Source organism: Ictidomys tridecemlineatus, chromosome 6, assembly GCF_052094955.1.
Source record: "Ictidomys tridecemlineatus isolate mIctTri1 chromosome 6, mIctTri1.hap1, whole genome shotgun sequence".
Taxonomy (NCBI): domain Eukaryota; kingdom Metazoa; phylum Chordata; class Mammalia; order Rodentia; family Sciuridae; genus Ictidomys; species Ictidomys tridecemlineatus.
Genome location: NC_135482.1, coordinates 64,592,101 through 64,609,893, shown reverse-complemented (window position 1 = coordinate 64,609,893; position 17,793 = coordinate 64,592,101). Strand labels below are relative to the sequence as shown.

At 39.6% G+C, this 17,793-nt stretch overlaps 1 protein-coding gene across 5 annotated transcripts in view; it reads right to left on the bottom strand.

Moving 5' to 3' along the window:
• The window catches only part of Cers5 (ceramide synthase 5), a 29,028-nt gene extending 11,661 nt beyond the window's left edge, over positions 1-17,367 (bottom strand). The window contains exons 1-3 of one of the 5 annotated variants that reach the window (XM_040280658.2): positions 16,892-17,030; positions 9,032-9,109; positions 668-773 (exon numbers count right to left, since the gene is read on the bottom strand). In XM_040280658.2, coding sequence (XP_040136592.1) covers positions 668-747 — 80 coding nt within the window. In that variant the 5' untranslated portion in view covers positions 748-773; positions 9,032-9,109; positions 16,892-17,030. Of the gene's footprint in view, positions 1-667; positions 774-9,031; positions 9,110-16,891; positions 17,260-17,288 lie in introns of those variants that run through there. The other 4 variants (XM_021726150.3, XM_013358526.4, XM_005324939.5 and 1 more) reach the window with 4 other exon arrangements.
• Between the last annotated feature and the right edge of the window lie 426 nt (positions 17,368-17,793).

Below are 17,793 nucleotides of genomic sequence, written 5' to 3'. Positions count from 1 at the left end.
AAACATTCTATCTTACACATCAAGAACCTTTACTGCTCACCCATACATGTCCTTGTTTTGTCTTCTAATTCAGGCTGAGTAAAAGAGGGCATTAAAAACCCAAACTAAAAAGTTGATTAGAACTATTCCTTGCTGGAGCAAGGAAAAAAAGATACAAATGGTGTATCTGTGCTGGGGCTATAGTTCAGTGGTAAAACACTTGCCTCACAGGTGTGAGGCACTGGGTTCAATCCTCAGTACCACATAAAATTTTAAGAGACTGTGTGTTCATCTATAACTACAAAAAAAAAGGTGTATCTAGGGTAAGAGGGGTGGGGGTGACTGCTAGGCCTAAAATGCAAAGATGTGTAACCTGACTTTTTACGGACCATGACTGAAAGGTATTTACCCAAAGGACTGAAAGTTCTCCTTATAGGCATATAAACTATCCAAAAGTGAAAAATCATCCCATCCTATTCTTATCCCCTCTTACATGTTTTCTTTTTGTTTTTTAGTTATAGATGGACACAATACCTTTATTTTATTTATTTATGTGGTGCTGAGGATTAAACCCAGGGCCTCACACATGCTAGGCAAGAGCTCTACCACTGAGCCACAACCGCAGCCCTCTTCCGTGTTTTCTAGATCAATGCTTCATGTGAATTTTCCCGTTTCTTGGCTCACTCACCTTGGTAATAGATATGAACACTTTTTCAAGGATGGCATTGGGTTGAGCCAGATGAAGATCACTGTCCTCAATGCCAACATGGAGTGCACAGGGTTTGGCAATAAACCTGTAATGGAGAAAAATCCAAAGACCGATTCTAAATATGGTTTGATAAGCATGAAGGGAAAAAGCTGATTAGTAGATAAGTGGGAGGAAAATGGGGAAACACATAAGGCTGGGAGCCAGAATATTTTTATTTAGTCTTAGATTCTGCCATTGACTCACTTGAAAAGAGACCTATTTAAGAAATGCTGGAACATAAAGCTCTCTTTTTCATTTTTTCTCTGGCTTCTCTTATCACATCTCAAGCTTTAGAGTCAGACATATCTGGGCCAAATCACTACCACTTATTGGATATATAAATGTGGGAAAGTTATTTAATCTCTGCAAGCCTCAATTTTTTTCCCTATAATATCAACATCCTTGCTACTCGATACACGGTCCACAGATCAACAACCATTATCGGCATTTTCTTGGAAGCTTTTTAAAAATGCATACTGCTATCCCAGACTTGGCATTTTAACAAGACTCCCAAAAGATTCATATGCCTGTTAAAATGTGAGAAGCTGGTCTATTTCACAAGAATCTTAAAAGTATTCAATGAGATAATATATATGAGCAACCTGGTCCAAGGGAAGTGCTTAATAAATTGTAATTTTCCTTAGATCACTGGGGTGAAGCTCAGTGGTTAAGCATGTGCTCCATACATTGAGGCCTAACATGGGCTGGTGGAAGTTTTCTTGGTGTTGTTTTATTGTTGCTGTTATCATTTTATTTTTTGGTGCTGGGGACTGAATCCAGAGTCTCACATATACTAAGTATGTTATGTCCCAGCAAAGATCCTAGTTCTGTTGGAAAAATGAAGTGAGACCGAGTTGTTCCTAAGATATCTTGATCATCTTCCAGCCTAATCAAAAGATTACGGAAATACTTATAACATTCAGGAGTCTGAAAAAAGAAATCAGGAAGCTAAGAAGGGTGAGAAAAAAATTACCCCTTAATATTTGATTCTAGTCCCATATCTGCCACTAATCAGTCATATAAATGGGGTTATGCCATTTAATCTATGGGATCTAAACCAGGTGCTGTAATCCCAACTACTTGGGAGGCTGTAGATAGGTCAAAAGTTCTAAGTCATCCTGGGTAACTTAGCAGGACCCCGTTTCTCAAAATTTTACAAAAAGGCTGGGGATGCACCTCAGAAATAGAAAGCCCCTGGGTTCAATCCCCAGTAACATAAAACACAAAACAAAACAAAATACTTCTTGGGTCTGTTTCATCATCAGAAAGAAGGGTTAACAGACGATTTCTAAGATTTTTTTTCTCTGCATCTAAGATTCTATGATGTTATCATTTGGTTACAATTAATTTCTAAATTTGAGATCTTTGAAAATTGAGGAACTATTTCTTGGTTCTTCAGGAAAGGTGTATAAACTCTCAGAAAAGCTCTACTTAAAAAAGAGAGAGGGAGAGAGAGAAAGAAAAGCTCTATATAGTCACTTTGAGTATATATCAAAACCAGTTTTACATGGAGACTATAAAAGCAGAGATACTGATAACCCCAATTGAATAAATGAGTAAATGTGGATGCTATAGATAAAACAAAAGTTTTAGCCCTCTTAGTATTTTAGGGAATTCCATGATGAAAATATGACTGGGAGGGCTGGGATTGTGGCTCAGTGGTAAAGCACTTGTCTAATATATGTGAGGCACTGGGTTAGAGTCTCAGCATCACATATAAATAAATGAATAAAATAAAGGTCCATTAACATCCCAAAAGAAATTTAAAAAGAAAATATGACTGGGGTGTCCTTGACCTGTTTTATTTTTTGAACTGCATTTGAAACCAGAATTTATTATCTTAAAGGGAGGGATTAAGGATAAGGAACTTTATTATCTGCCTTTTATCACCAAAGTTCCTAAGCCTTAGGGAAACATTTATTTAGAGTACAAAATTAGTCACATCTGTAACCAATTCTCTGTTTCACAGGTGGCAAAAAAATTTCAGAGGCCAAAGCCCGTAGTCCCTTATTTTATATTTGCTGATGTATACTATTTTGTGCACTAGTTATATTTTTTAATCCCCCACTTATGTTTAAACTCCTTGTTCATGGCTGGGGATGTGGCTCAAGCGGTAGCGAGTTCGCCTGGCATGCGTGCGGCCCGGGTTTGATCCTCAGCACCACATACCAACAAAGATGTTGTGTCCGCCGAGAACTAAAATAAATAAATATTAAAAATTTTCTCTCTCTCTCTCTCCCCTCTCTCACTCTCTCTTTAAAAAAAAAAAAGAAAAGAAAAAAAAAGTGAATTTAGGGAAGAGAAGGCCAGAGGTTGAAGTTGTATCAAAAAGGGCAGAGATCATTTAAGGCAAGGATTTCAGTATCCAGTAGATTTGGTAATTTGTAGATACGTAGAAAAAGCCAAGATTCTCAAAAATTTGGGGTAGGAAGGGAGGAGACTGCCTTCAACTTCCTGCAACAGAACCACTAGATCTAAAGCTAATCACATCAAAAATGAAATCTCTCTGGGCCTTGAAGCTATTCTCTCCCACCTACCCCCTTTTTTTTGGTGGTGCTGGGGGTTGAACCCAGGACCTTGTACATGTGAGGCAAGCACTCTACTAACTGAGCTATATCACCTCTTCCATCCCATTTTATATATATATATATATATATATATATATATATATATATATATATATATATATATATATAGAGAGAGAGAGAGAGAGAGAGAGAGTGTTAGTTGTAGATGGACAGCATGCCTTTTAGTTTTTTTATGTGGTGCTAAGGATTGAATCCAGTGCCTCACACAAGCTAGGCAAGAGCTCTGCCACTGATCTACAGTCCCAGCCTCGCCCCATATTTTTTAATTGATGCTTTATAATTGTATACAACAGTGAGATTCATTGTTATATATTAGTACATACACATGGTATAACAATATAATTTGGCCAATATAATTTTTCCTTTCGCTTCCTTCCTCCATCCCTTTCCTCTACTCTATTGATCTATTTTTAATTTTCATGAGATTCCCCACCATTCTTTTCATTTTTCCTCTTCAGCTTTCACAGGAGAGAAATACTGTATTCTTCTTTCTTCTTCTTTTTTGCACTGAGGAAGCTGTCCTTGAACTTGAGTTCCTCCTTCCTCAGCCTTCTAAGTAGCTAGGATTACAGGAATGCACCACTGCACCCAGCTCCTCCTCTTCTTGATCAGAAATTTCATTTTCTTTCTTTCTTTTTTTTCTGTTATCTTCTCATCAGATTTTAAACACATTCAAGTTTTTCCCAGAGCCTAGCACCCTCTGGCTTTCTCACTGCATAACTAAAGTTCCTGAAAAAGTTCTTTCCTCATGATTTCTCGTCCAACTCCCACTCATTCCTCAACTCTCTGACCTCCCTACTTATGTCCCTACACTTAACTGAAGTGACTCTTGCCAAATTCATCAATGATCTACTTATTGTGAAACCAAATGAATGTCTTATATCTTGACTTCTCAGCAGCATTTTACATTACTGACCATGCCCTCCCTCTTGAAAGGCTTTTTTTCTTTTGGTTTCCTTACTGCTGTTCTTTCCCTAGTTTTCTCTACCTCTTAGGTAGAACTACACTGTCTGGTACATATACACTGTTAATTAAATCACCTAAGACATGTTACTTTCTCTGAACTTCACTTTTCTGTAAAATGAGAATAACGATAGTAAAAACCTACCTCACTTAATTATTATAATTCAACGTTTAGAACTTAAAGAACAGTACCTAGGACAAAGCAAACACTTATTAAATGCTAAGTACTAGTATTATCAAATACTATATGGTTGTCTTACTTCTATCTCCATTTGGGTTTATTTTTCCTCTGCCTTTTCCTAAAGTATGATGATTCCTTAGCATTCTTTCCAGGTACTCTACACACTCACCCTTGGCAATCTCATTCAATTAAATCAGAGGACCTCAAAGCATAGTTTGCAGATCTCAGAGGTTCCCTGAACATACAAAACTTTATAATAATATGAAGACATTAATTTGTCTTTTTAACTGTGATGACATTTGCAATGATGATGCAAAGTAAGGATAGATAAAACTTACAGCACCTTAGCTCACATCAAGGCAGTGGCACCAAACTGCACTAGTAGTTATTGTACTGCTATGTCCTTTCAATTTAAAAAATGCCTGGGGCTGGATGTGTAACTCAGTGGTAAAGCATACGCTTAGCATGCATGAGGCTCTGGGTTTAGTACCTATACACACACACACACACACACACACACACACACAAAGCCTTTTTGTATAAAATGTCCTTGATGAAACAATACAAATTTTTAACTATATGATATCTTGACCCTTGAGTATATTTTTTAAAAGTATTCTGTGATAAAATGGAATGATACTCAAAGTACTTCTGTATACCAAAATTTGTGGTTGTCTCAAGGAAATGTATTTGTTCCCAGCAGCTCAGGAGGCTGAGGCAAGACAGCAAGTTTGAGGCCACCCTCAGTAGCTTAGCAAGGCTCTAAACAATTTAGCAAAACCCTGTCTCAGAATAAAATATTAAAAGGGCTAGGGATGTATTTCAGTGGTAAAATGCCCCTGGGGGTCAGTTTCCAGAAAATAAAAAAAGAAAGGCACTTCTATGACTGATTTGCTGAGTTGTGAGCTATGACTGAGTTGTGAGCTGAACGAAATCCTTTTTATACACCACTATTTTTACCTAAAAAAATGACTGACAGAAAAACTAATGTCATTAGCATATGTTTTCTGGAAAAGAAATATGAGTCTGTCACTTCAAGAAAAACATTGTTACCAATGATAAAATTCAAGCTCTCAAGTGAAAATTAGAATTTTAGAAAACTTACTATCTGCCTCTGAAGTGACAACTTCCTAAAACTTCAAAACTTTACTGATGAGATTGGTTATAAAATTAATTTGATCTTTCAATATTGTATAATGAAATGTTTTAACATGTAGGAGATTTGTATAGCTCCGTGAATCAGTAATCATTATTTTCTTTCTCTTTTTTGGGTACCGGAGTTTGAACTTGGGGGTACTCAACCACTGAACCACATTCCCACCCCTATTTTGAATTTTATTTACAGACAGGGTCTCACTGAGTTGCTTAGCACCTCACTTTTGATGGGCTGGCTTTGAACAAGATCTTGATCCTCCTGCCTCAGCTCCAGAGCTGCTGGGATTACAGGCATGTGCCACCGCACCCAGCTGAACCAGTATTTTCAAAATGACCCACCATGTCCGTTCAAACATAATATAGGATCCCATGTGCAGGAACCAAATAGGATCTAGGATGCAAAAACCTAGTGACTTACTGGGCTCCCCACTTCCCCTTGCCCCACATTTCCCCCTTCGTGTGTCCCCCAGGGGCCTCAGGCTCATCAGTGCCCCATAGCCTCCAAGTGCATCCAGTTCTTCCAGACCTCCCAGTGCTTACACTGCCCCTAGTACTCCTAGGTCCTCCAAGGGAGAAGCAAGCTGCCTATATAAGGAATAGTGGTGCCAACTGCAAAAAGTTCCAAAGGACCAAATATTTGACTTACTAGGATGAGATGGCCCTATCTGAAAGGCTCAAATGGAAGAAGTGCCAAGTTCAGGTCTGGTTCAAGAACCTCTAGGCCAAATCATCTTGACAGCAACTTTAGCAAAGGGGCCGGAGCAGCTACCACAGAACCCCTGGCCAGATTCTTGCCTCTGCTATCCCTGACCTGATGTTCCTGGTGGCCCCAGGTTTCTGCAGCCTCCCTATACCCAAGCCCTTGGGTATCTTCTCAGCAGCAAATCCCACCTTCTCCAGCCATGTCAGACTTTGGTGGGCCCTGAATCAGCATCCAGGAGGATCTCCCAGCAACCACAGCTGCAGACTGGCCTCAGGGCCCTTACATTTTGGACCTCTTGCCCAACACTGCATTATACCCATACTTCAGAAGTCCTCTCATCCTCAGAGTCCTTAGAGGAGCCCTTGGTCTCTGCCATGACATATACAAACCCAGAGGGTGGTGGCACTGCAGAGAAGGACAAATGAGGTTCAGGACATTAATGAATATGCATGGGCTCTATGGCTGCCGGTCCTGCAGATCCTGTGGAGCCTTTGAGGAGGCCAGTGGGTCCTTTGCTGGCTACCTTTGACCTGCTGAACATATGGTCTCCCCAGCCTGCAGGACGGAGGTGGGCACTTGCTGTTCTCACTGAGCAGAACCTGCTACAAATGTCCCCACCTTGACATTTGGGTTACATGGGAGCATGTCTGTGGGTTTCCAGTCTAGGAATGGAACTGCAGTTCCCAGGTTCTGCCCATGAGCCTCTGTAGGGCCTGTGTGCTGCACCCTTGCTAGTCTGTGTCTTTGTTATACTCAGTATCATGGGGTTTACGTAACATTTGCTCCTTTGTAGGCTTTGCCCTAGATTGGATTCTAATATTAACTTTTCTAATGTTTTACAGGTTAAACATTCTTACACAGACATTTGGAATTCTTGTTGAGTATCTTTAAAAAAATAAATTTTGAACAGACTTTATTTAATATAACATTCTTTTGGCAATTAATATAACTATCCTATTTTGTGCCTTGTTCTTTCACTGAATAAATTTTTGGAGGATTAAAAAAAAAAAAAAACACTGGGCTGAGATTGTGGCTCAGTGGTAGAACACTTGCCTATCATGTGTGAGGCACTGGGTTTGATCTCAGCACCATGTATTAATAAATAAAATAAAGGTCCACTGACAACTAAATATTAAAAAAAGAAAAACACTCATAATATAGACCAAAAGATTTTAACATAAGAGTACAAATAGCTCATTGGTATGATTTCAGATCCCACACTCCAACCAACCTTTAAGAAAAACTACTGCCAAGCTCCTTATCACTCACTTGTAATTCTCACTACTTGGAAGCTGAGGCAGGAAGATTGCATTTGGGGTCCAACTTGGGCAACTTAGAATTCCTGTCTCAAAATAAAAAGACTGGGGATGTAGCTCATCGGTAAAGCAACATGCCTAGCACGCGTGAGGTTCTGGGTTTAATCCTCTGTACCACAAAAAAACAAATATTCCCAAAACAACAACAACAACAACAAAACCCTACTATTTAAGCTTTGGTGTAGTATCAAAGAAAAACATCAAATTATCTGAAATGGCAATTAAAATTCTTTTCCCCTTTCAACAATATATCAACAATATATCTGGGTAAACTCAGATTTTATTCATCTACTTCAATAAAAACAACATTCTAAAAAGGATAGAATACAGAAGCCAGTGAAGAGAATCCACTGTCTTCTATTAAACCAGACATTAAAAAGATTTACAGTGTTGTTCTCAGTAAATATTTTTCCTTTTGAAAACTATCTTCCTGGAGCTGGGGTTGTGGCTCAGCAGTAGCGTGCTGGCCTAGCATGTGTGGGGCCCTGGGTTCAATTCTCAGCACCACATAAAAATAAATAAACAAGGGCTGGGGATGTGGCTCAAGCGGTAGCGTGCTCGCCTGGCATGCGTGCGGCCCGGGTTCGATCCTCAGCACCACATACCAACTTTGTTGTGTCCGCCGAGAACTAAAAAATAAATATTAAAAATTCTCTCTCTCTCTCCCCTCTCTCACTCTCTCTTTAAAAAAAAATAATAAAAATAAAAATATAAATAAATAAATAAATAAACAAACAAAATAAAGGTGTTGTGTCTAACTACAACTTAAAAAAAAAAAAACCAAAAAACCAAAAAAACTATCTTCCTTTCTATCTTTTTGTGGTACTAGGAATTGAGCTCAGGTGTGTACTCTACCACTAAGCCACATTCCCATCTCTAGCCCTTTTAATTTTTTATTTTGAGGCTGGCCTCAAACTTGTGATCCTGCCTTGGTCTCCCAAGTAGCTGGGATTATATGCATGTGCCACTATATCCAGCTTAAGGGAATCTTAATAGATTAAAAAAATTAACAGGGATTGGGAGTGTAGCTCAGTGGTACAGCACTTGCCTCACATGTGCATGAGGCCCTGTGTTTAATCCTTAACACTTTAAAAAAATAAAAAAATTTTAAAAAATCTGGGCTGGGGGTGTAGCTCAGTGGTAGAACTTGTCTAGCATGTATGAGGCCCTGGGTTCAATCACCAGCACCACATAAAACTAAATAAACAAAATAAAGTTATTAAAAAAATAATAAAAAAATCAAACCTGAAACAATTGAGATTATCTAGATAGAAGCAAAAGGATCTACAGTAATAGATGTGTTTTTCTCAAGGAATGTTTATATATTAAATCCAATCATTCTAATATACATTAAGACTTCTATTGAAAAGAACATTAGTCCGGTGCAGTGGCACACACCTGTAATCCCAGCTACTCCGGAGGCTGAGGCAGAAGGATATCAAGTTTGAGGCCAGCCCGGGCAACTTTTATGAGACCCTGTCTCAAAATAAAAGAAAAAAATGGGTTGTGGATGTAGCTCAGCAGTACAGTGCTCACTTAGCACAAACAAAACCCTAGATTCAATCCCCAGTACCATACACACACAAAGATAAGTGCCAAAATAATAGGAAAAATACATTCCTTCCTTTCATGAAACATATTTACCATTTCTTAAGTAGTTGATTATACAACTTAATGCATTTACTTAAAATTGAAACTACATTCACACACACACTTGCACATACACGAACCAAATAAATAGATTAAACAGGTAACAAAAGCTATTTCTGAAGACATTTTATTATCCTTTATAGTCCAAGAAATAACTGTTTTTCATTGAGACACTAAACCTATACTTAACAACCGTTTAAAATAATTGAATCCACTTTCTCCAAACTCCCATATCATCTTGTGCCTAACTTATTACACTATATTTTAACCATGGATTTTCTGGCTCTCTTCTAGAGGGTATAAACCATGACTATTCACCTTTTTATACTGAAGCCACAGTTTGAAGGAGAAGGTGACTGATTTTGGAGAATCAGTAGAAATTCAAGTTAACTAATTTCAGTCTATGATTAGAGATTTCCCTAAAAAGAATTAAACATAACTGCAACAATCTGACATTGTTTGAGACCCCCTCCCCCCCGCCTATGATTGACACTTCTAATACAGACACTATCCAAAATTTAAAGTCTACAAGGAATATCTTCTTTAAGAAATCCTGTATTTGGGACTGGGATTGTGGCTCAGCAGTAGAGTGCTTGCCTAGCATGGGCGGGACCCGGGTTCAATCCTCAGCACCACATAAAAAAATAAAGGCATTGTGTTGTGTCCCTCTACACCTAAAAAAATAAATATTAAAAAAAAGAAATACCATATTTTATTTATAAAAGAGATACAATAGTGATTATTCTCATTGACTTCTCAGGGCTATGCAGTTTCCTATGTATATTTAAGTACTTGAAAAACTTGTATGTTTATAGAGCATTAATTACTGAGAAAAGAGCTAGGGATGTGGCTCAATTATACAGCACTTGCCTAGTATGTGCAAGGTCCCTAGTTCAATCCCCAGCACTGCCGATAAATAAATAAACAGATAGATAAATAAATAAATCCATTAAATACTGAGAAGATATACAGGGAAAAGCAAAATACACAGCAAAGGTTGGTTAGAAGTCACTGTCAAGGGCTGAGGATATAGCTCAGCTGGTAGAGTGTTTGCCTTGAATGTACAAGGCCCTGGGTTCAATGTCCCCCCCCCCCACCACTGTCAATCAAATATTATTCAAAACAGAATAGCTGGTTATTTACAAGAATCAATAAATAATTTACATTTTAAAATCTCATTTTTACTACAATCTCTCAGAAGTCATATTGTTTAAAGCAATATCCAACACCTTTTGGTCCTAAAAACTGAATCAAATATGTATTTTCATTAAAGTTTCTTCTCATCTAATTTTTGTGGAATCATTATAATCGATACTGTCCAACAGAAATATGTGAAGCACCTAAATAATTTTTAAAAAATATGCAGTACTAGGGATTGAACCTAGGACCTCTCACACACTAGGCATGTACTCTACTACTGAGCTACCCCCAGCTCTTTAGGTAGGATTATAGGCATATGCCACCATGCCCAGCAATGGAAAATTTTCTAGTAGTCACATTTTATGAAAGTAAAAAAGAAACAAGTAAAATTAATTTTGATTATATTTCATTTAACCTGATATATCCAAAATATCATGTCAATATGTAAACACTGTAAAAATTTAAAAAAATATATAAAAATTAAAAATTTCAATTCTGACTTGTCACATTTGGATTCTCCAGGAGCCACACATAGCTAGTGGTTACTGTGCTAGACAGTATAATTCAAGGTACTTCAGAGAGAATTATTCTTTCTATCTAGGAAAATCTGCTTCAGTTTTTTTGTTTTATTTTTAAAGTTAGAAATGGTTAGCGTTAAATCCTTTTACAGTAATAATTATATTTCCTAAAAATAAAAGAGAAACAGATTACGGTACAAAGAGGTTACAACCTGGTAGATTCTTTAGAAGTCGGCTTTGAAAATATGTTTGGAGAGGAAGTCAAAATAGTATATCTTCCCCTTTTTACTCTTTAAGGAAAGTATAAATTTCACTACTGTTTTCCTTTATTAATCTCCACTTTACTTATCTAGAAGACCCCAGTTTTCTGAATCAGGAAGTGGCAACAGCAAAAATAGCTGACATATTTCTTTTCAGTAACAAATATATTGTCTCTAGGGATAACTCAGGAACCTGATCTCAGGCTTGATAGTACTGAGTTGTCTACAGAGCATCAACACCCACTGTGCAGAAAAGGCTGGGGAAAAATTTTTTCCCAGACAGGAGAGACACAGAAGGCCTCTGACCATCTGGAACTTATTAAGAGGTGCGCTCTTTGGGGCTGGGGATGTGGCTCAAGCGGTAGCGTGCTTGCCTGGCATGCGTGCGACCCAGGTTCGATCCTCAGCACCACTTACAAACAAAGATGTTGTGTCCGCTGAAAACTAAACAATAAGTATTAAAAAAAAAAAAAAAAAGAGGTGCGCTCTTAGATAAAGGCAGGCCATGTGGCCATCTTTTCCAATTTTGCTCTGCTGAATTTGCAAATCTCATTTAATTCTGTGATTTACAATTCATTAAAGTCCAACAGAATACTTTTAGGAATGCAGTGGAATGGGCTGTGTCTGTGCCACTTACAATCTAGTCAGCATTTATGACCATTCTTCCCAAAGCCTTTCTTCTGTCTGAAGGACCTACTGATACTGGGTCACAATGTTTGGCAAGATACAAATCTGGGAGGAAGGCAGCAGTCCTATCAGGAAGAGGAAATAAGTTCTTCCTTCACTTAGCAGAAGTGGGGAGAAAAGAGAGAGGTGGAGAGGCAGTATGCAGCAGAGGAAGCAAGGCTTAAGAGGAAGATGAAATGAGCGGTTAAGAAACATGCATAAGGGTTGGGATTGTGGCTTAGTGATAGAACACCGCCTAGCATGTGTGAGGCAAGGGGTTCGATCCTCAGTACCATATATAAATAAATAAAATGAAGTCTATTGATAACTAAAAAAAATATTAAAAAGAAAAAAGATGCATAAGCTGGGTGATGTGGCATAAACCTACAATCCTCAAAACTCAAGAGGCTCAGGCAGGAGGATTTCAAGTTCGATACGAAATTCTGCAACATAGTGAGGTCCTAAACAACTTAGGGAGACCCTGTCTCAAAATAAAAAATAAAAAGGGCTGGGGATGTGGCTCAGGAGTTGAGCACCCCTGGGCTAAATCACTAGTACATGCTCCCCCCCACACACAAAAAAAACATGCATAAGAAAATGAGTCACTACTCTTGTTGTCAGTTATATGACAGCCAAAAAGTAAGCCTGTACAGTCCCCTAGTGACAGAAAATGGTATTGAGAAGATTATTTAGACATCTCAGTGAGATGCCTTGAAGTGAGGAGAGAAGAGAGAATTAGAATAAGCAGCAGTGTCCCAGGTGTAGTGGGCATGCCTGTAATTCCCGCAGCTTGGGAGGCTGAGGCAGGAGGAGCACAAATTCAAAGCCAAATGAACAAACAAAAATAAGCAGCAGTAAGATTATATATCTACTGAATAATTTACAAAAAAACTTTCTTCCAGCAACATAAAGTTCCTATTTCAATAATGTATTCAAGGGCTGGGGATGTGGCTCAAGCAGTAGCGCGCTCGCCTGGCATGCGTGCGGCCCGGGTTCGATCCTTAGCACCACATACCAACAAAGATGTTGTGTCCGCCGAGAACTGAAAAATAAATATTAAAAAATTCTCTCTCTCTCTCTCACTCTCTCTTAAAAAAAATAAATTAAAAAAAATAATGTATTCAAAAATACATGAGCCTATATAGATCTGATGGTATCAATATTATTAATCTCCTACTTGATCCCAAGGACCAAGTGCTCAAGTAAGTGGATATTAAGTTTCAAACAGTTTATGATTTAGTTTAAGGCAGGCTTGGTGATGAAGACCTGTAATCCCAGATACTCAGGAGGCTGAGGCAGAAGGATCTCAAATTCAGGGTCAGCCAATTTAGGGAGATCCTCTTTTGAAATAAAGTAAAAAGGGATGAAGATGTAGCTCAGTGATACAATGCATGTCTAGTATGAACAAGACCCTAAGAGTTTGATCCCCAGTACTTTAAAAAAAAAAAAATTAAGTCAAATTCAACAGATCTACCTTGGATCACTCTTTCTCTAAGATTTCAATTAGCTACATAATATTAAAGGAAGCAAAAAGTGGAAGAGTTTGTTTCTTTTGTGGTAGGAAACAGGGGTAACATAAGTATGTGTATGAGGAGGAAAAGGAAAGATAAGAGATGTAGAAAAGTACACAATATGCAAATACCATACGGTGAAATTTAACAACAGAGACAAATTCTAATCTCATCTCTCTCAATGAAACCAACCATCTAAATTATAGATTACTTCTCTGATGAGCGGAACCTTTCAATAATTCAGTAAGTACATACATCTGAGACATTGTGTATGATACAGACTGCCAAAGTACAACCAGTCAACAGAGGTCCACAAAAGAAAATCTTTTTTGGTAGGTAATAATTGCTGCTATACTTCTTTTTTTTGTTTTATTTTTGTTTTGGTTCCAGTGCTGAGGATGGGACATATGGCCTCACGTAAGTTTAGACAAGCACTCTACCACTGAGCTATACCCTAGTACCACCAAGACAAATAGCTAAGACAGAGTTTGTTTGTGGTCAGAAGGCTGCAGTTCTCTAGGAAATATGGAAGCAAAAAATAAATGCTCAGTGTGGTTTATGAGATGAGAAAGTAAAACTAATCATAATTCTATATTCTTTGAGAAAGTCCTAAAATGATACAAATTTCAAGGAGAATAGTTTAAGACTCAATAGGAACAGTAGGTTAAATCTTAGCACCTGCAAGAGGGCTAAAGGAATCAGAAAAGATAGCAAATTATAAAGTATAAAGAACACTGACCTGGGGAAAATGAACTGAATCCTGGTTCTAACTCCTCCTCCAGGTGAGTTTGCAATCTCTGCAAACCTGAATGCTATCTTTCCTTCACTTTATTTTTGCAGCATTGGGGATTGAACCTAGGGCCTCACACATGCTAGGTAAATGCTCTACCACTGAGCTAATACCTCAGCCCTTTTAAAGTTCTGAGACAGATGTCCCTAAATAAATTGCCAGTTTGGCCTTAAATTTACAATCACTCTGCATAGGCCTTGCAATTATCTGTGATTACAGGCATGTGTCACCTGATAGCTATAAGATATTTCTAAGATTTAGTTTACAGTCTGTACACTGTAACAGTTTACAACTATTATATGAAATTATTTACTTCTAGAAACTAGGTAGGGATTTGAGAAATAAGAAAATGTAGAAAAAAACTAATTTTTCTAATATTTTGGGTAAGTTTTTAAAATTACATTCAAAAGAGTGGTTTCTATTACCTATATAGAACACCAGTACAAAAAAGAGGAATTAGTAACTCGTCAATTAAAATTATTAACTACGGTAGCAGATTTTAAAAGGTACTAAAATAGCTAGACTGTTTGTTTCTAGGGTTAAATCTTCCTAAGTGCAAAGATGAAACAAAGTGTCTGTCCTTATTAGCCAAGAAATATACTAGAATGCTTTTAGCTCTGTATTCCTATCTACCATTATTCCCTTGACACTGGAGCACCATAGAAACATTCAGATAGAATTCCCACAGAAAAAAGATCCTTTCCAGCAGCTCTGTCAGGGGATATATGTCCTTAGCCATCTGCGGGAACCCTTTGGAATCTGAAGAGATACATAAATGTATATAAAATGAGGTGTTTATAAGCAACAATTATATTACTAATAACAAAGGGGAATTACCACATTTATGTGAAAAGCAAATCATCTTTTCTGATGACAATGAACTTTACTTTCCTGTCTTGAATTCTTTATTTTCCTTTATAGTCACTGCATTTCCTTTCTAGTTTTTTTTTTTTTTTTTTTTTTTTTAAGCACCTCTATACAGATTTTGAGGAAAAGAATACCTGGATCTAGTTTACTCCTAACAGAGACAAATGTGCCTCCACCCCATGAATACTATTACAATGTCTATATTCTTTTTTTTTTTTAATATTTATTTTTTAGTTTTCGGCGGACACAACATCTTTGTTTGTATGTGGTGCTGAGGATGGAACCTGGGCCGCACGCATGCCAGGCAAGCACGCTAGCGCTTGAGCCACATCCCCAGCCCAATGTCTATATTCTTAAAAAACTGCAACATAAGTTTCTGAGGGACCTACAAAAAGCACTTAGATCTTTGGGTTTCATTTGCTTCAACTAAAAAGCATCTATATTTTGCAATCGAACGTCTGGTAGAGCATTTTTGATAATAAAAGATAAATAATATGAATAAATAGATGAATGACTAGCTTCATATAAGTAAATTTTCAAAAAAGATTTTTTGTGTCAGAAATAGGCAAATTAAGGGCTGGGGCTGGGGCTCAGTGGTAGATCGCTCGCCTTGCAAGTGTGAGGCACTGAGTTTGAGCCTCAGCACCACATAAAAAATAATAAAATAAAACTATTATGTTCATCTGCAACTAAAAAAAATCTTTAAAAAAAGAAAGAGGCAAATTAAAGTACTAATAAAAAGCAGATATTAATCTTTCAAAGAATAACAGATTGTTGGGTCTGAAACATATTCCCATTCTAGAAAGGGCACTACTGCATTACAGTCATTTCTGCTGTGGATAAAGGTAAAACGGACAGAAGACGTCAAAGTGTCACTTTCATTACTTGATACCTATGTAAAAAGTCGTCTTCTTTCCTGGAGCCTGAACAGGTTTGATCAAAATTACACACAGCTATAAATCCACATTATAAAATCACCACATCAAATCCTCGGTGAATATCTTCATTTTACCCAACAGATACAATCTACCACTCAAAGAAAGGTGAAATCACTTTTACCAAGAGCACATGACTGGACGAACTATGTTGTGATTTTTCTAAACTCACTTAGAAGTTGGCTCAACACAGATGTCTTCTAATGAACCCTATGGCTCCCATCCCTTCAAGACGACTGACCACTCCTCCTTCCAGCTGAGGCCTCCAAGGCCCAGATACTGCAGCTCGCTTGACACCTTCCCGTACTTCGGAAGCCTCGGGCTTCACCACACCCTATCCCAACTAGATTTCTTCTATCATACCAACAAATAAAACGTCCATGAGCTGACAAATCAGGGGCCTAACCTCGTTTTCCTCAACTCAGAAGCTAAAGTGTCCTCACAAATTTTGAGTCTCATGAACTCACTCCTTTTGCTTGGAACGTCTGGTGCTTGCGGTGACCCTCGGCTTCCACTTCCCCAACTAGCTCGGGCTCTCCTAGCCATTTCCAGTTATCCATGTCAGGGTCTCTGCCGGACTCACACTCAACCTGTTTCCTGTAGGAGCGGTGGAGGTCAGCAGAAGGCCCACAAGATCTCCCAAGAAAACACTGGGGCCTAAACTTGCAGGGGCCCAGCGTTTCCCTCAACCCTCAACTCTTTCACTTGCCCACGCCTCAAATTCCCGGTCTCAACTCAGGCTCCACGACCACTTCAGCCAAGCTCCGAGCATCTCCGCCGCGGCCCCGGCTTCTCCAGCTTCCGGGCTTTCTCTTCAGTTCTGCTTCCGGCCCTCGGTCTTTGGCCCCGCGGCTTCCCGGGCCTGCGCGCCCCCGGCCCACCCTCGGGCCGTCCCCAGCCCTCCACGCCTCGGGCTCTCACCGCTCGAAGAGCAGCCTCACGGAGAAGAGGCCCGCCGCTAGCGGGAACACCGAGAGGATGTGTCGGGCGCGCGGGTAGCCGTAGCCGTCTCCCGGACCTTCCAGATCGGCCCAGCTCACATTCTGAGGCAACCAGAAGCGCTCACTCCACAGCCAGCCCCACAGAAGGCCCAGGGCTCCCGCCGCCGCAGACGCCATCTTACGCCTGCCCCGCGGCCACCGCCGCCACAGCCTTAGCTACCGCCACTGCCAACGGAACCCGCGGAGAGGCGGTCCTGGGGCGGGCCCAGCCGGCGGCCACCCCCTTCCGGCCCCTTCTTGTCCTCTACCCCGCCCAGCCTAACTCCTTCGCAGAGCAGGGCCTTTTCTCCGCCCATCTCGCCTCCCCGCCCACCTACCTCTCCACTGCCGGCTGGGGCACTCTCCCAGGGTCCTTGCCCGCCGGCCCTGGCCACGCCCACAATGCCCACGCCCATTCGCGCCTTTGCAGCCCCGGCTCCACCCACCACAGGCCCCTTAACTCTGGCCCCGCCTCTTATCGCGGCCGGTCTGAGTCCAGCGTCCCTCACCAAGGCAAGCACGGCCACACCCCTTATTACCGGCTTAGTTTCCTTATGGGGACATTTCTCTTTCCGAGTCCAGCCGATACAAGTCCATTCCCGCTCCCAGCCAGGATATACCTGTGTCTCCACTCCCAGGGTCCCTCCGGCCAGGGCTTATTTTGCCATCTCATCGGTCCCACCTACTCTTAATTCTCAACCACAAGCATTGTTTTTACTCCCAATCTCTTCTTCACTTCGTGCCCCTCCAAGATCTCCATCCCTTTTCACTACTTGAAAGTTATCGTCTCTTTTCCTCCGGAAAAAAAAATGGACTTTAAATAGTTATTTTATTCTTCTCATT